This window comes from Myotis brandtii, unplaced genomic scaffold, assembly GCF_000412655.1.
Source record: "Myotis brandtii unplaced genomic scaffold, ASM41265v1 scaffold111, whole genome shotgun sequence".
Taxonomy (NCBI): domain Eukaryota; kingdom Metazoa; phylum Chordata; class Mammalia; order Chiroptera; family Vespertilionidae; genus Myotis; species Myotis brandtii.
In genome coordinates this window covers 502,518-521,838 of record NW_005353789.1, presented here as the reverse complement: position 1 = coordinate 521,838, position 19,321 = coordinate 502,518, and the positions used below count along the sequence as shown (strand labels likewise).

General features: G+C 38.2%; 1 protein-coding gene across 4 annotated transcripts in view; it reads right to left on the bottom strand.

Annotated features, from left to right (window-relative positions):
- HELQ (helicase, POLQ-like) overlaps window positions 1-19,321 on the bottom strand; it is a 42,237-nt gene that overhangs the window by 22,419 nt on the left and 497 nt on the right. Inside the window, exons 2-11 of one of the 4 annotated variants that reach the window (XM_005857378.2) lie at window positions 18,644-18,724; window positions 17,658-17,665; window positions 16,740-17,457; window positions 12,430-12,608; window positions 11,620-11,820; window positions 11,116-11,188; window positions 7,382-7,479; window positions 6,161-6,259; window positions 4,329-4,474; window positions 2,153-2,392 (exon numbers count right to left, since the gene is read on the bottom strand). In XM_005857378.2, the coding sequence (XP_005857440.1) occupies window positions 2,153-2,392; window positions 4,329-4,474; window positions 6,161-6,259; window positions 7,382-7,479; window positions 11,116-11,188; window positions 11,620-11,820; window positions 12,430-12,608; window positions 16,740-17,457; window positions 17,658-17,665; window positions 18,644-18,724 (1,843 nt within the window). Of the gene's footprint in view, window positions 1-2,152; window positions 2,393-4,328; window positions 4,475-6,160; window positions 6,260-7,368; window positions 7,480-11,115; window positions 11,189-11,619; window positions 11,821-12,429; window positions 12,609-14,221; window positions 14,241-16,739; window positions 17,458-17,657; window positions 17,666-18,643; window positions 18,725-18,750; window positions 19,316-19,321 lie in introns of those variants that run through there. The other 3 variants (XM_014544441.1, XM_014544448.1, XM_014544453.1) reach the window with 3 other exon arrangements.

The following is a 19,321-nucleotide window of genomic DNA, read 5'->3' as shown; positions in this document are numbered from 1 at the left end:
GTGCACGATCAGGGCCAGGGAGGGATGTGGGAGGTTGGCTAGCCAAGGAGGGACCTCGGGAGGGCTCCAGGGTGTGTGCAGCCTGTCTCGCTCAGTTCCAATTGGCCGGACCCCAGCAGCAAGCTAACCTACCTGTTGGAGTGTCTGCCCCCTGGTGGTCAGTGCACGTCATAGCGAGCGATTGAGCGGCCTTAGCATATCATTAGCATATTATGCTTTGATTGGTTGAATGGACAACTGGACAACCAGACACTTAGCATATTAGGCTTTTATTATATAGGATAACTTCCTGTTTTTTTCAAAAACCAAATAACAGAGGTTGAAAATAAAAGAATGGAAAAAGATATACTTGGCAAAAATAATGTAGTCCTCATATTCGAAGTAAAATCACTAAGTTAGAAAAACTTATATTGATAGAAGGTATAATTTAACAATAAGATAGTTGGAGTAGCCCAGCCGGCATGGCTCAGTGGTTGAGTGTTGACCTCTGAACCAGGAGGTCATGGTTCGATTCCTAGTCAGGGCATATGCCCGGGTTGTGGGCTCAATCCCCAGTGGGGGGTGTGCAGGAGGCAGCTGATCAATGATTCTCATCATTGATGTTTCTATCTCTCCCTCTCCCTTCCTCTCTGAAATCAATAAAAATATATATTTTAAAAAAAGATATTTAGAGTAAACCTTTTTTGTTTTTAATCCTCATCCAAAGAGTCAGGATATTTTTTCCATTGATTTTTAGAGAAAGTGGAAGGAAGGGGTGGAGAGAGAGAGAGAGAGAGAGAGAGAGAGAGAGAGAGAGAAACATAGATGTGACAGAGACACATTGATTGGCTGCCTCACACACCCACCCTGACCAGAGGTTGGATGGGACCGGCAACCAAGATACAGATCTTGATTGGCAATTGAACCTGCAATCCATCAGTGGGCATGCTGCTGCTCCAACCACTGAACCATGCTGACCAGGGCTGGCCAGGGCTGGAATACACCTTTTTATACCCAAATAGTTTTGAAATATATGCACTTCTAGAATGCAAAAAGGAGAAATTGACAACTTCACAATTAAAATGGGAGACTAACACACCTCTCTGAAATGGACAGATTAAGGAATCACAAAGAGTAAGAAAATAAAGGAGCTGGTAACATGATTAATAACTGTGATCTCATTGAGATACAGACAACTGCACACTCAAAAGGAAACATTTTTTTTTAACACTCATGGATGCTTTATAAAAATTGACGATTTGTTTGGAAAACTTTTTAAAGTCACAAATCTTTAGATTTGTGAAGAATAGAAATCAACTATGCAGGCCACAGCTTTAGTAATAACTGAAAAGGTAATCAATGATCTACTCTAAAAAAGATACTAGACCAGTGATGGCGAACCTTTTGAGCTCGGCGTGTCAGCATTTTGAAAAACCCTAACTTAACTCTGGTGCCGTGTCACATATAGAAATTTTTTGATATTTGCAACCATAGTAAAACAAAGACTTCTATTTTTGATATTTATTTTATATATTTAAATGCCATTTAACAAAGAAAAATCAACCAAAAAAATGAGTTTGCGTGTCACCTCTGACACGCGTGTCATAGGTTCGCCATCACTGTACTAGACTCAAGAGTCTTTATGGATGAGTTCTCTACAAGGAAATACCTATGTTAAATAAACTCTTTCATATGATAAAAAATGGTGGAAAGCTTTCCAACTGTTTCTACCCAAGCAGGATAATAAACCTTGACATAAAACCAGATTGGTCCCATGTACCAAAAGGTTGCCCAGGTTGTGGGCTCAATCCCCAGTAGAGGGTGTGCAGGACACAGCTGATCAATGTTTCTCTCCCATCATTGATGTTTCTATCTCTCTCTCTCCCTTCTCCTTCACCCCTCTCTAGAATCAATAAAAACATATTACAAAACAAAACCAGATTTGGAGGGCACAAAAGGAAGAAGGAATTTTAATACCAGAAAAACTACTAATATTGTTTTTCATTAAATATTAAAGGAAATAAACCAAAGGATCAACTCAGCAAATACTGAAAACAACAACAACAAAACAATAAATTCTCACCCACTACCAAGAAAGGATAAAACAACAATGAAACTGGTAAGCTAGGAATTGAAAAGTTTTGAGCCTGGTCAACAGTGACATATATCTCACCTTCGAGCTGGTAGGTTAACACCTGCTGCTAGGGTGGATGTGCAGGTCAAAAGGCAGAGAACTCCTGTGGAATAAGCTTCCTCCAAGAGTTTCCTTTCATCACTCATTAAACCACTATGGTGATAAGCAACTCCTAATGGGATAGTGCGCTTTAAAACAGGACACAAGTTGCCACTGCTGATACTCTTCAAGTTCTTAATTACCTCCTGTTTTTCTTTTTCCCTGTGTTTCAGATAGTCCCTAGGAAAAAAGATCTGTTAGAAATATGAACCCTGATCTTATAGTGACAAAGTGCCTATACTTTTGATTTCAGTAGATGCATGTAAATATTCCTTTAAAAATATTAATTTTAGTTATAGAAGTACATAAAATGTTCTTAGAATTTTGATTCTGATTTCATAATTAGTCAGTCTCTTTCAACTTTTTTGTGTGGATCACAGAGCACTGTGAAAATTTGAATAAAACTAAGAAAAATCACACAAATATTCACATAAACACAATATTTTGCATTTAATATCAGAGGGTTCATGGACTTCCTGAAGCTCATTTCTGTACTTTCTATAATCCTTGGATACCAGGTTTGAGCCTTGTTCTAAATGTTAACTTTTTTTTTCACTAGATCATATAGCTTTATTGAAAATGATTTATCTTATTTTAATAAATTATCTTCTCTTAAGATGGAAACATATATTATCAAACCATCCATACTATATGACAGTCTGGACACTAGCATTTTAGAAACTTCAATATTATCTTACAATGTCTCTATATCTAGAAGCACCTGTTATTTTAAGAAAGAAAAACTGTGTAGAAATAACTACCAAATGGCTGTAAAGCAACAACTTCTAAATACCAGTAGCAAACACATATCATCCAAAATATAAATAAAATACACACAGCCCTGTGTTATTTTGGTCTGTTTCATGGAAAGAATAGAAAGCTCTGGCTGGTGTTCACTGAAGAACACCAGTAATTGCATAAGAAGTTGAGAAATGGAGGCAAAGAGACAAAAGTAGAACAATGAAGAATTGGGAAGAAAATGGTCAAAAGTCATCAGTGCAAAAATTGGAAGTGACAGCTTAGTAGAGCAGAGGACTTTCTGCTGCTCTTTGCCAGCCAGTGTTCAAGGTCCTGAGAAAGATGTACAGGATAAACACTTCTCAAGGCATTAAGTCTTAAAAGCAGTGAGAATATAGATAATCAGCATATAATTTTAGAGAAGGAAGATGTTATTTATAATTGATCACAGAAGATATGATTGTATGAAGAATGGTTGTGGGAGAACTTAAGATCTGAGCTGGGTCTTGAAGAACAGGTGTTAGAAAGGTGGCAATGAAGGGGCAGGAAAGTGCATTCTTGGCAGAGGGTAAAGCATTATCAAAGGCTTGAAAATGGTAAGTTCAAGGCATAAACAAAGAAGGTAGCAGTCCAGTTTGGATGAATCACAGGGTGAATGAAGAGTAGGAGAAATAAGAATAGAAAAGTAAGTTAAGTCAGATTTTAGCCTGAATTCTAAGCTGAGAAGCACTGAGGTATCATTTCTTAGGGAGATTTATGACCAGAGCTTTAGCTACTGTCAGGAAATAATGAAAAAGGTGAAGAGATTAAGAAGTACAAATTGGTAGTTACAAAATAGTCATGGGGATGTAAAGCACAGCACAGGGAATATAGTTAATAATATTCTAATAACTCTGCCCAGCTAGTGTGGCTCGGTGCTTGAGTGTCGACTCATGAACCAAGAGGTCACTGGTTCGATTCCCAGTCGGGGGACATGCCCGGGCTGCAGGCTCGATCCCCAGTAGGGGATGTGCAGAAGGTAGCCGATTGATGTATCTCTCTCTCCCTTTTCCTTCCTCTTTCTCTAAAATTAATATAAAACATATTAAGAAAAAAAAAGTTCCCTATTCACTGTGCAGCCAAGGTTGAGAATCACTGATCTAAACCATTGTATTAGCATTCTCTTACATGTAGTCCTGAAATTTTTCTCTGGCTATTTCACATATGTGAATTTCATAGTTAAACTTCCTTCAAGGTTAAGGCCTTCAGAATCAAGTAGAACAACTTAAAACAATGTTCTGCATGAAGTAATTAGTGCTCGTTGAATAAACAGAATACAGAACATGCAAATTATGACAAAAATAAAATAGAACAAAATATTTTTAAAAGATTAACATACTTGCTTAAAAATTTGCATATCATTTCTGCTACATTTTCACAGTTCTTCTTAGTGGGACAAAAAACTAAGCAGGAATTATTGGGAATAACTTCTGTCACCAATGCTACCAAGTGATCAGGATCCATCTTTTTCAGAGCATCAGAATACTGCATAACAAGACACAGCAACAAGGTAGTTAGCAATGATAAAAGCTTTGAAAGGTAAGTAAACCACCATAATTTGAAGTTCTGATTTAGTAAATCTGATCATTTAAAGGAAAAAAATGAAACCTATATTACATATCAAAATGTTAATTCTCACTTTTCTCTTATGGTATTGGGATTTTGTGAGGTATATTTGGTTTTAAATTAAAGAAGTGAAAACACTAATGCTATTAATAACTCCACTGCATGCCCATCTTCACCAAAGCAGTACAAAATATGTCCAGAGAAACACAGATTGATCCTAATAATAGTCAAAGGACTGTGCAAATAAGATTTATCTTTAACTATTACTACTAGTTTTTAAAAATATAGATTCAATCATATATTACAGTACATTTTTAGAAATAAAAAATTATTTATCAAGCAGATACAAGGAACTCAAAGAACATGAAAAGTGTAAAGTTATTTAAAATCTCCTTACTTCCTTTGACTTTCTGAAAACTATGAATTAGAATTCATAGAATTCTAAAACTGTAGTAAAATCCTTTTCTCCCCTTTTTAATATCCTTCATATATTATAGAACATTAACATAGTAGACATTAAAATTTTCATACACCAATGTCTGAATTAAATAGTCCACAAATGTTCCTTTTTGCTGTTGTTGATAAATGAATGAACACTTAAGGGAGAGGTCTGCAAATTTTCTTGGTTCATGGAGTCCCAAGGCTAAGAAAATTATCATTTTTATTTATTGGGGAGTTAGGTCTAAACAACCTAATAAGAATATATTTCCTTGCAACTTAGTAGCTGTCTGCATAAATAATATACATCAGGTGAATAAAATATATATATATATATATATCAGCCTGCGGGTGTGGCTCAGAGTTTGAACATCGACCTATGAACCAGGAGGTCACAGTTCAATTCCCAGTTAGGGTACATGCCTAGGTTGCAGGCTCAATCCCCTCTGGGGGCAAGCATGAGGCAGCTGAGCAATGATTCTCTCTCATCATTGATGTTTCTATCTCTCTCTCCCTTTCCCTTCCTCTCTGAAGTCAATAAATATAAATAAATATATATTTTTTTAATCTTTATTGTTGAGAGTATTACATATGTCCCCTTTTTTACCCCATTGACCTCTCCCATCCCCCTTCATCCCCCCAGGCCTTCACCACCCTATTGTCTGTGTCTATGGATTATGCATATACCATATGAGTTCATTGGTTGATTTCTTCCTCCCCACCCCCACCCTCCCCTGCCTTCCCTCTGAGGTTTTTAAAAAATGTTTATATAAACCTTAAATAACCACAATGGCCCACTAATGGGATGTGTGAACAGCTGGACACTGCAGTATTTTGAAGCTTGGAATTGGACAAATGTAGTTATTACCCTTATTTCCTGCCCCATATTGATTTTCACGTGGTTTTTGCTTATAGTAACTGCAAAAAAAACCCCATCTTCACAAAGCTATGATATTATAGAAAGGAATGTAGTGTTATCTAATGTTGAAAATAGAAAATAACTACCTTGAACCAGTAGTTTGTATGGTGTCCAACAGATTTCAAGCATCAGAGGTTTCTCTTAAAAATCTAAAATATTCCATGGGACTCATGTGAACGTTCTGTGGTGCCCCAGGGCTCCTGGACACAAAACCTGGGGATCTCGGGTTCAGGGGTTATTAACATTACCTTATAATTAAGGAGACGTGAAAAAGTCATGCCATTTTCAGCTTTGCTGTCAACCTCATATATTGAATCATTTATTTTCAGATATTCTTTTAATTCAACCTTAAATTAAAGGGACATTTGCAATTAATAACACATACAAATTCCTTTTTTCAGAGTTACAAATTTTGTAAAATATGTTGTAAAAATACCTATACAAATATTTTAGCTTTTCTATGGTCTGTATACAAAAACATGCTTTAACTTAAAAGTACTTTCTTTACCATTTCTTTTTTTTTTAAGTCTCTTTTTGCTCGTAAGTAAAATTAGGGAGTAATATCCTTAAAATATACTTTTGAATTGAATAGCTACATGTCTAAACAGAAACCAAACACTTCCTTATTTTTCACAACAAGTACAAATGAGTTAAATGTTCACACTCTTTATCTTTTATTAAGGAGTTATTTCTCAAGATTTAAAACTTTGTTTCATTAATCATCAGTTTTCAATCTAACTGCCACATTATTTTTAAGTATTTGTAGACAAAAAGTTTGTAAACATATTTCATTGCATGTTCAAAAGAATAACACCTAATTTGACAATTAAGGTGATGAAATATCTTTTAAATTTTTCTTTTGTGATGCAAATATAAAAACATCAACTTTCAAATTAAAATTTGGTGATTCTTAAAAATCATTTTCTGAAAACCCATTCAGAACATGCACACTAGTACTGGTACTACAGACAGATACATTTATTTACTTTCTTCAAGCATTTTGGGAATACTATTACTGGGGAGTTTAAATTTAAATCTATGTAAAACCTAGGTTTATTTTAAAAGCATTATAACCACCAAGTGTAAATATTTTAACTTTTAAGATAACTTTTTTACTGTGCTAATAGTTCAAAACATAAATTATTAAATTTTGACTGAGTGAAAACTTTTACCTTATAGAATAAGAAGTAGACAAATAGAATATGTCTGGAAATTTTCCTTCAATAAATATTCATTCATTGAATATTTAGGCCAGTCACTATTCCAGGTGCTGCAGGTACAGTTGTGACCCAAGCCAAGATCCCTGACCCCAGAGTTTACATTCTCTATAAATTCTTATTAGCATATAGCCATGGTGAGTGGAATTATGGCCCTTCACTACTCTATAGAATTTTTTTATTTGGTACAATAGCTACTTTTGTTTCTAAGTAAGATGATATATAAGTACAGTGCAAACTTCAGGTACATACTGGCCTGAACTGACTGGTGTAATATTCTGCTTGAAGGAATTCTTGCAGGTCTTCAACATTGTTCAAAGTTGCACTCATACCAATAATTTGAGTTGTTTCTAAAAAAACAAAAATACCAAAGTATTGAAAATTTTTTATTACTTATTATATCATAACAGTAATTTTAGCAACCTTTTTTGGTTCTAAATTTTTCCTAAGTGATTTGGGAAAGGGGTGGGGGAAGGTAAGAAAAACACAAATATATTATCAGATTATTAATCTGGCAATCAAAGAATGAAACTCTTCCCGTATCAAGAAGTAGGATCTTGAAAAAAAAACCAACCATGCTGATCAACTGAACCCTGTCTCCGTGAGACTCCTTCTTCGCCGACTCCGTCCACACCTATGGGAATCCCTGGACCTGCCGGGGATGGACCCCAACACTGGTGAAGTTGCCAGGATGGCCATGCTTATAATGTCTGGCCTCCCCTTTGTTCCCTTCCTACTATTTATAACTATCTAATTACAACAGTAACAGTATGAACTTAATTAAAACATATAACTAGGAAAAAAGAAGCATTCATGTTAATGAGAAAAAAAAAGAAGTAGGATCTTTATTAAGACTCCTAAACAACAAAAATGAGTATAAAAATGCGTGTTGATGACTGGACCGTCATTATGAAGAGTTATGACAGGTTCCACAGATTCAGCTGTCTACAGATGTATAGTGTAGGATGCAAGACTGAATGGGGGATGAACTCATGCCACATGAAAAGTTCTTTATGCGATCTTGCTATCAGATTAACTTTACTTTAAAATAAAGGTAGAGTGCAACTCATAAAGCTGCATGACTTCCTAGGCAGCTCAAAATTGCTGCTTTCCACAGACTAGCTATTGAATTCAAAAAACCCCACAAAACCCAAAGAAGTCTTCTTAGCAAATGCTTCTTCATTGCTGTTGTGTTCTGTCTTGAATTTTACCATACAAAGTAGTATCTGAAAGAGGAATGTTGCCCCTTCCTACTCCCTCAGGGTAGACTATGAAACTGAAGAGGTGAACATGTGGCCAAATCAATAAAAGGCTGTGCTAAGAAATTTGGAATTTATGTAGAAACAAAGGGAAGCCATGAAGGACTGTAAACAGTAAAATAAACTAATAGGATTTGCCTTTGGGAAATACCATTCTAACTGCACTAAAGAAGATGAATTTGGTGCGGGGTATGGCAATGATCAAGGCTGAAGGCAGATGAGACAGCTTTCTGTGGTAATTTAAGTAAGAAAGAATGAGGCATTGAGCTAAAGATTTAGTAGTAAAGAAGGACAGGAGGGAGAGAACTTAAAAATATATTTATGAGATGGACCAGATAAGATTTGGTTGCTGACAGAATGTACAAGAATGAAGACTGTAAGATTCTGGCTTGGCTGGCTGGCTGACAAATAGTGGCAAAAAATTCAGACTGAAGAATGGGTGTGAAGGAAACGAGTTAGACTTGGACATGGTGAATCTGAGCTGTTCACAGGATTTTCAAGTAGTAGTGTCCAGCTGGCAGATGATATTACGCAGAAGAGAGCCATAAGCTGGAAATACAGAGGGGGAGCCATCACCACACAGGAAGCACTTGAAGTCATGAGTGTGGATGAGAATTAGCAGAAACTGTATGAAGAAGGGAATAAGAGAAGAGCCTAAGATGAATCTATGGTAACACCAATGTAATAATGAACATGCTTAGAATGAGGTGTCCCAAGAAGGAAAAACTAAAGAGGTTCATCACATTTAATTATCTATTAAGTATAAGGCACTGGTGATAGAAAGACAAATATATATCAACTAGAGGCCCAGTGCATGAATTCGTGCACGGATGGGGTCCCTCGGCTTGATCTGCAATCTGGCCGATCCGGGCCACAGGAGGTTGGCCCATGAGGGGAAGGGGCTGCGGGAGGTTGGAAGGCCAGGGGGAGGGACCGTGGGAGCTTGGATGGCCAGGGGGAGGGACCGCGGAAGGTTGGCCGGCAGCGGGAGGTTGGCTGTGGGAGCGCACTGACCACCAGGGGGCAGCTCCTGCATTGAGTGTCTGCTCCTTGGTGGTCAGTGCGCATCATAGCAACTGGTTGGTCATTCCGGTTGTTCAGTTGCTTAGGCTTTTATATATACTAGAGGCCCGATGCATGAAATTCATGCAAGGGGCTTGGCCCTCGCAGCCCTGGCTTTGCCCAGAAGGAAGTCCGGAAGGTCATTTGGCTGTCTGGTCTAATTAGCATATTATGCTTTTATTATTACAGATAGATAGCAAACACATGTCCATTATGTACAGGTACTATGCTAGATGCTTTACAAAGATAACTCATTCCATCTTTACAGAAATTCAGTGAGAAGGTTCTATTACTATCATCCATTTTTGAGGCATAAGGAAACAAAGGCACAGTTACTATAGCTTGCCCAAGGTCATGTATGTAGTTAAAAGTGAGCCAGAACTCAGGTGGAGATGGGTGGATGGGCGGGAAGAGATTAACCAAAGCACTTGTATGCATAGAAGCATAACCCATGGTCACAGACAATAGTGTGGTGAAGGTCTGGGGCGGGGGTAGGCTAGAAGGGGTTAATGGGGGAAAAAAGAGAACATCTCTAATACTTTCAACAATAAAGATTAAAAAAAAAGAGCCAGAATTTGAATCTAGTTCCAGAGTTTGTCCTCAGCCATTATGCTATGCTATCTTTCCATGCTAACACAGGCTCCCACTTCCACAGAAATGGTGGGAAAACCAAAAGAGAATGATGGAGCAGCACTCAAAGGAAAAAAGAATGATAAACAGTCAACTGCTGAAGTAAAATTGAGACAAGGACAGTCAGTGTACACTAGATTTGACAAGTAGGTGATCATTCCCTTCTCTTTCTCTGCTTTATATTTTCCTAGAGAACTTGTTATGCTTTCACACACCATGTTTTCTTGTTTATCTGCTTATTGTTATTTCCCTTTCATTAAAGTATGTTTGATGAAGGCAGGAACTTTGTTTTATTCACTGTTGTATGCTTAGCACTTAAAATAGTGCCTGGCATGTACTCAATAAATATTTTTTTAATGAATGATTATAAAGTGCTACAATATGTCTACTAGTAAATACCATTGCTATTAAAATTTTTAAAAATAATTCTAAAGTTTGACCTTTACAATTAATAAGTTTTGCATATAGAAGTTACGCTACTGCAATAGCATATCATTAAATAGTAGGGAAGACCTTTAGAATAAATATTTCATGTACATTTGAAGACTATCTGATGTTGCAAAAGAGCTCCTTAAAGTGACTACTGGAATATGCTGCATTATTGGTATGATGATGATACTGAAGGTGGAGGCAGCAGCAACTCTTGTTGAGTGCTGTGTGCTAAGCACTGCTGAATGCGTCACATGTGCTAACTCAATCCTCACAACAATCCCATCAGGTCAGTACCATTACTATCCCCATTTTACAGATGAAGAAACAGAGAGGTTGAGTCATCTGCTTATGCACACATAGCTAGCAAATGAAAGATAATGACAGGGATGTCCTCACATGTTACTTTCATTTATCTTAACAATTATCCTCATTCATCAATTCTTCCAACAAAAATCTATACGTTTACCTTAGAAATCATAATCTAAGGCATAAAGCTTACGTATCTTACTCTAGGCTACGTAATTTCGCTAGCAATAGAAATAAGTCTTTTATAGATCTCTTGATCATAAATCAATTAGTAACCACATTTGAAAAAATACTTACTACTAGTGTAGAGGATTTTTGCTAGGGTCATTTCCAGTATAGCCCCACGGCTTCCTTCAGCAATCATGTGCAACTTGAGATTTTTTTAAAAAAGGGAGAAAAGTAAATCTGGATATAATGCCTATATAAAATATACACATATTATATGAAATAAAGTAATCTTTGCTTTATAACTCTTAAGCATTTTAGATATAGCAACTAGAGTACATATGCATTATTTCACTGATTTTTAAGTTAATGAGGTTTGGGGGCAACATCTTGACACATCTGGAATTCATAAGAACTATTATAAAATTGAATATACACATACACGCATATATTCACTCTTCAAGAAACACTTGACACAAAACTGAATTTAATATTATCAAGCATGAAATGTTTTCATCTGTACTGTCTATATATTAAAACAAATTATTTATTCTCATACAGGTGCTAAGTGGATCCACATATTAATAACTGTTAGTATAATAAAAATGTTGATAAATTACAAAAGTAGCAACTCACCTCATCTACAACAACCAGACCCAGACTGCTAATCCTTCCAGTTTCAATCAAGGAGTTGACCAGACCATGTCCTTTTTCAATAGTGGCAATGTATAGTGATTTCTTTTCCCTTCTTTTAATTGGAGGAAATTTTCCTTTGCTTCCGGCATATTCTTCAACAAAGAAACCCAGTTCTATACCAAAGCTTGACAAACCTGAAATCTAGAATATTAAAATAAACAAATGAAACAGATAAATAAGGACTTTAATTAGTAAGTACTCATGGGGATTTAAAAAAATCTAAAATTGTGTTAGATACCAATCAATGGGAACAAGGTCACAGATAAGACATAAACATCTAAGAAATGTCACAATTAGTGCTCACTTTGGCAGCAGTTATATTAAAACTGGAACAATACAGAAAAAATTAGCATGGCCCCCATGCAAGGATGACATGCAAATTTGTGCAGTGCTGCATATTAAAAAAAAAATCCCAATTAATGTTGCTATTTGCAAAATGAAGACGTTTTAAACTACATAATAAATGAGAAAATAAATTTCAATTGTCTCCTGATGTTAAAAAATCAGAGTAACTCATTTATTTTGATAAAATAATTGAAAGCAAGCTAAATATCAATAGAACATTTAGAATGAAGTTGAATCCACCAGTTTAGACCAGAAAAGATATTCAGTTTAGTATTCCATACTGCTTTTAACATTCTAAAAATATTAATTCCTCATCATTAATAGAAATCTCTTTTCAGTCAATAAAAAGTTACTTAATGTTAAAATAGCATTAGCAAATACCACTTGTTAAAAAAAAAATCGCACCTTTTCTTGGACAATTGCCACATATGGTAGGATCATTAAAACGTCTTTGCGCCGGCAAAGCAGTTCTTGTAGCATTAAAATCTCAGCCACAAGGGTTTTTCCACCACTAGTTGGCAAGGAATATATTAAATTTTTTCTTTCTTGCACAGAAGTCAAGGTTAAGCAAGTATGTTGCCATTCTGTGGAATTAAAACAAAAGCATTATTTTCCCTTAATATAGTTTCAATCTTAGAAAGTTTTCTAAGAAGAAAATATCAAATCCGATCTTGTGTAGCAATTTTCGTATAATGGTAAGTGTAACTATACCAATGTTAACTGTCAAAAATCCCCAATGTGTGATGTGCACAGCCAGTGAGTCTAATTCTAATTCAGTCCTGGTCAGTGGGATGGGCATCTAGCTCTCCTACTCGCCAGCTGCAAACTTAGGTCTAAGATCCCAGCATGGCAGGCAGTGCCTGCTGGACAAAAGGCATCATCTGGGACACCAGAGGACAGTACACAATCTGTGTGAATCCTAAGGCTTTCCTCTTACGTTCTGCAAGGAGACTATGTAAGTTTCCCTTTTTCATTCATCCAAACACCATCTTAGAGAAATAGGAGAAGGAAAAAAAATGTATGAGGTTTTGTACAAACCAAGGACTACTTAGCTCTCATGGGGAGCTGAACTTTGAATGGCCTAAATATCAGTTTAAACTGGTAGTTTAAACCATGAAAGATGGATTATTAATTGGCACACCTAACGTTTCCACAACTTAGCAAGGTAGCATTCATGAAAAGTATCATGTCAGATCCAAAACATGGTGTGGAAACTAGTCTAACTACTTTGTAGGATAATTTAACAATGTGGATCATCAGAAGTTTTCAGACCGTGCACCAGTGTTTTATCACTAGAAAAATGGGAAAAGATATTCAAGACATTTCACTGTAGGGAGAAATGCAAATGACTAATAAATACATAAAAAGATGTTTAATTGTTACCTACTGGGTTGACAAAAATAAATAAAAGGGCCACTAATATAAAATCCAGCTGAGCAAAGTATGGTTTATGAGAGCATAAACTACTATAATATTTTTGGAAAGCAATTTAGCAGTATCAAAAATAAAATTGCACGTTGTTTTTGATCTAGTAGTATTACTAGTAATACTTCTAGAACGCTACACCCATAGAAATAAAGGGGCATATAAAGATTATGTGCAGGATGCTCATCATGGCATTGTTTACATATAACAAAAAAAGACATTGGGGGGACAAAGGTTGAATGAATTTTGCACAATTATATAATGTAATTCTTTGCATCTTGAAAATGAGGGAATAGATGGTTAAATTTAAAAATGATTAACAGGATATATTACAAAGGTATTAAAAATAGTTATACATGAATGGCAATTACAGATGACTTATTGTGCATTTTTGGTGATTCTCAAAAATTTGCAAATAACTATGTACCTTTTTTACTTTAAAATATTTCAGGAAAAAAGATTTACAATTTTTCAAAAGTCCTTAACTACTTAAATTCAATACTAAATTTTTTTTTTTTAAGTCAGACTGGTATTACCCATTAGTTACCAAACTGCAGATGTTTGTGTGCAATAATACAACTTGACCATAGCTACATTTTATCCAACTCAGATTTTTAAAGTATGAAATGAACAAAATCATAAATATTTAGGAATATTCTTTATCTTCAAACATTATAAAAGTGAATTATACTGCGGCCCGGTGGCTCAGTTGGTTGGAGCATTGTGCCCTACACCAAAAGGTTGTGGTCTGATTCCTAGTCAGGACACATACCTAGGTTGCAGGTTCCATCCTTGGTCAGGTGTCTTCAGGAGGCAACTGGTCAATGTTTCTCTCTCCCTCTCTCTCAAGTCAATTAAAAAACATATCCTCAGGTGAGCATTTAAAATAAAAAAACCTTTAAATTATATTAACTTAGTTCTCAATATTTATGCAAAATACATCAAACATATAATTTCATGATAAAAAAGCAACCACTACACTATGGCATGTGCAAAAGTAGGTTGTTTTGAGTACACAAAACAGATTATTTATAATTCATTATCATTTATAAATTACTAGAGGCCCAGTGCACGAAATTCATGCATGGGGGAGGGGAGGTCCCTCAGCCCGGCCTGCACCCTTTCCAATCTGGGACCCCTCGGGGGATGTCCGACTGCCAGTGGTCGGACATTCCTCTCGCAATCTGGAACCCCTGGCTTCTAACTGCTCACCTGCCTGCTGGCCTGATTGCCCCTAACCGCTCTCCCCTGCCAGACTGATTGCCCCTAAATGCCTCTGCCTCGGCCCCTGCCACCATGGCTTTGTCCGAAAGGACATCCAGATGTCCGGTCTAATTAGCATATTACCCTTTTATTAGTATAGATTGTATTACTAGAGGCCTGGTGCACAAAAATAGTGCACTTGGGGGGATCCCTCAGCCTGGCCTGCACCCTCTCATAGTCCGGGAGCCCTCAGGGGATGTCCAACATCCTTAGTGCTGCCACGGAGGCAGGAGAGGCTCACACCACTGCCTCTGCGCTAGCCGGCTGTGAGCCCAATTTCTGGCTAAGTGGCGCTCCCGCTGTGGGTCAGCTCCTGCATTGACCGTCTGCCCCCTGGTGGTCAGTGCACATCATAGCGACCTGTCGTTCCACCATTCAGTTGATTTGCCTTTTATTATATAGGATTTGTATTGCAACTGTAAACCTATTTTTGCTAGCCCCTGTATAAGGTTGAGGTTCTCTAGCTCAGTGGTTCTCAAACTTTAGGCACATCAGAATACCCAGGAGGGCTTATTAAAGCAGACTGTCAGACTTGGCCCCAGAAGTTCTGATTCAGGAGGTCGGGCTGGGTCCTGAATGCACATTTCAAGTTTATAGGTAATGCTGATGCTGGGGTCTAAGAACTCCACTTTGAGAATCACTGCTTTAGCACACATAATTATTTTTTAAATTGGTCATTTCATTAAGCTAAATTTACAAGTAAAAAGATTTAAAAAGTTATTTACTAAAGTTCATACTTTAAAGCTACTAATATAATTACTGATAATCATTATCAAAATCTAATTTGGCATGTCCTTCACACAGAATGTAACCTGCAAAACAATTACTTTTATTATCATCATCATCCCTTTTTAATAGATCAGACACTAAGGCTCAGTATAAAGTTGAGGTTTATAGTGACAGGGCCAGAATAAATAGGCTGACAACCCCCAGCAGTTGAGAACCTACCAGAATGTACCAGGTATAGTGCTAGTTATATAAGAAAAAGGTGAATTAGATAGAGCCCTGTCCTCAGGGTACTCATGCTGGCAGGAAATGCAGATTAAACAAAGGACAAGGTGCTAGGAGAAAAGCAAAGGGAAGTTAATATATCCTTCGTGAGCAATACACACCATTAGCTCTTAACTACAAATCTCACAATTTAGGATTTATTAGACTCTTATAGTCTTATATTAGACTTTTTTTTTCCTGTAGTCCTACTTCTTGAACCTAATTGTCTTCTCCCTGAGAAGAGAAACCATGTTTTCATATGGTTCTTAAGGCACTAACATAGGAGATTCAGAAATACTTATGCAGTGATTGGTTGATAGGCAAATCTTCCAGAATGGCAGCAATTGTACCTTCTTTGTCTAAAATAACACATATTTAAAATATAGGCAAGAATCCAGGATTTTTAAAATACATTATGAGACATTATTAATATTCTTTGCACTTAAGTCTTTTCAGCCATCTTTAAAGATGTTTAGTTTTAATCAGTCGTATTACTACTACTAACTTTCACTCAAGACATCTCACTAGTCAAAGGAATTCAACAAATTTTGGTAGAGAAGACAGAGCCAGCCAAGGAAGAACCAGCTAAGAAAAATGAGGAGCAGCTAGACAGTTAGAAAAACAAAACAAAACAGGAGTGGAATGTCAAGAAATCAAGAAGTGTTTCAAAAAGGATCTGGTCAATTGTGTCAGGCAAGCTACTTACAAGTCAGGAAAGCTAAGAACTAAAGGTATTATTAGGTTTAGACAACCTAGTCATTATATCTTAAGTGAGCACACAGAACCCAGAGTTGGAGTGGGTTGGGAATTATTTGAGGTGAGGAAAGGGAGACAGCAAGGATGATACGTTTGAGAAGTGTGACCACAAGGAAAGAGGTTCAGCAGTAGCACAACTGGGATAGGTTGAAAGAGGATTGATACTTTGATTTGTTTTTAAGATGCACTATATGACCATGGAAGGATCTCCTTTCTATTGACTTGCGCTAATACTATGGTAATGGTGGCAAAATTTTTTTCATTCCAGCAAAATGCATTACCATATAATTTTTCAATTCCTTTGAACTGAACATAAAGGTCTCTCACTTTGCTGGGTAATGAATAAAAGGGACCAACATCATCTGATGATGACTCAATTGCTTTCTTAGCAACATTAATTTCTTCGGACAGGTGAGTCTCCTTGAGCTGTTTAGTCCTAGAAAATATTGGCATTTGGGCCTTTGCATTGACAGTCATGGCACTTTTTAGATGATCTTTAAGACTTTTTCTCCTATTCACATCTGAACTAGTTCTGACTTTAGAAGAGAATTCATCATTTTGTTGGGGTTGCTCTATGCTATTTTGGGGCAATTCCTCACTCACAGTCTTGTGAGAGGATGAGTTCCAATCCCTCTCTTTAGTAGACTGATTGCCCAATTCATTTGAAGAGTTCTGCAAATTTTCAAAGTATAAAACCTGTGAAGAAGGCAATTCATACAAAAGATCAGCTCCAGGTTCAATAGAGATATCTTCATGCCCACTCTGATTTTTTGTGTGCTCATCTGTTATTAATTCAGTAAAGCTGCCTATAGTAGTAATGCTGAGTTGGTTATGTCTGATGTTTTCTGAACAAAGATCTTCGGTGGCAAGGTCTGTATCATGCTTCTTATTTTCAGGAAGTTGCATATATTTTTGTTCCAGGTCATCAACTTGAGCTATAAGAGAATTTTCAGCAAAGCTATCATAGTCACCAAACATGTCCTCTTCACTTTCATTATTCTGGAAAGAAAACAAAAATATTTATGGTCAATTCTAGCTTTAGTAAGAATAAAAGTCCCGGCCTAGGGCTATACCAAGTATATAATTAAACTAGAGGTCCGGTGCACGAAATTCGTGCACGGAAGGGGGGGGTGTCCCCTCAGCCCGGCCTACACTCTCTCGCAATCTGGGACCGCTGGCCCCTAACCACCTCTGCCTGCCTGGTCACCTCCAACCACTCTGCTTGCCTGCCTGATTGCCCCTAACCGCTCGCTGGGGGGTGGCCAGCCGGGGTGAGGGGCCGTGGTCGTTCTGGACTCTGGTCATTCTGGTCATCCCACCGTTTTGGTTGCTGGGCTTTTGTTATAGAGGATGGTCACATACGGATCACAGAACTAAATGTAAATCACCCTGTGAAATAGATATTATCATCCCATTTTACAGATAGAGCAATGGAGGCCTAGAGAGGGTATGTGACTTGCCTAAACTGCACTCTTGGTGCATGATGATGCTGGGATCCTAATTCTTAAGCCAACGCTAAATCCTTCAAGTGGTCGGTAACAAGACTGGTAGACATCTACTGGGATGTCATCTGACTGGAAGTTCTGATACTGCACTATCCCTCCCCTTCCAGACTCTAATCTAGAGACTGGCCTTTAACAAAATCATGCTTGTACTCCTGGACACTCCAAGATTGTCCCTAGGAATCTGGAATTGAGGGGGAGAGTCTGCACACTGACCTACAGTGGTCTACTAAACAGAAGAGATGTAAACTCGGAGGCAGCGATACAGTGTCGTGATTAAAAACACAGGAGTCAGAGCCAGAAGTGTCATTTCTTAACTTCTCGGGGCCTGATTTCTGTTGTGAATGTAACTAGCTTAAGAAAGTACGCAGCATATAATTTGTCTGCTCTTCATAACTGGTAGGTTTTATTGGTACAGCAGAAGCAGCAGTAACTTCGAAGTCTGCCTTTGCGTCTCAGTCAAGCCACTTACTTGCTGCGTGAACAACTTTTACGTGTCGAGGGTCTGCATTTCACATCTATATAAAAACGGGGACAATAAGGCAAGACCTCACAAGTGAGAATTAACAATAACAAAACTGAGGTGAGCACACGAAGCCTAGTAGATAAGTGGTCCATTGTTTGCACCCGAGAAGGACGCTGTCAAAATGTTAGTGTCAAATGCCATGCCTTCCACAGCTGACCCCCCCTCCTCTCAGTGGGCATGCGCAGTAGGAGACCCGGGTGTGTATCACGGCCCCTAAGGTGGGACATGGGACGAGGAACTCGGGGCAATTTGACGGGGCTGTACCTCGACCGGTTGTACGCCCACAGTTTTCCGTCGCGGGCTTCCAGCCCCCATCTCCTCCTCCTCCTCCTCCTCCGCCTTCTCGTCATCGCCCGGCTTGAGCTCGTCCGCGGTGGGGGCGGGAAGAAGGATCTCTAGGCTGGGACGGTTCCTTTTGCGGACAGACACCCGCCGGCGGATGCGGGAACTGCCTTCATCCATGGCAGGGGCCGAGGGCCCTGCCCGAGGGACGTCCCCGGTGACCCAGGCGCCAAACCCCAGAGCAGCGCTGAGTGGAGGGGAGGGCAGCAGTAGCGACAGCGGCCGAAATCGCTCGCCTCTCCATCCACCTTTGGGAAAGACCACAAATTAATTGCTCCCGGGCCGGAAGTGGGGGCACCAGCGTGGCAGCCCGCCTTCCTCCCGTCCAATCGTAGGTGCCGCGGGCTTGCGGCGCGGCGAGGGCGGGCACGTAAAGGGATTGCGCAAACGCAGTGAACACGGTCTACGGCCCCGGCATTGGCTCGCGGAACCTTGGACGCGAGTCCTCGGGCTCACCCGGGAGCACCGGAAAGGACTTGTGCGGACGACTTAG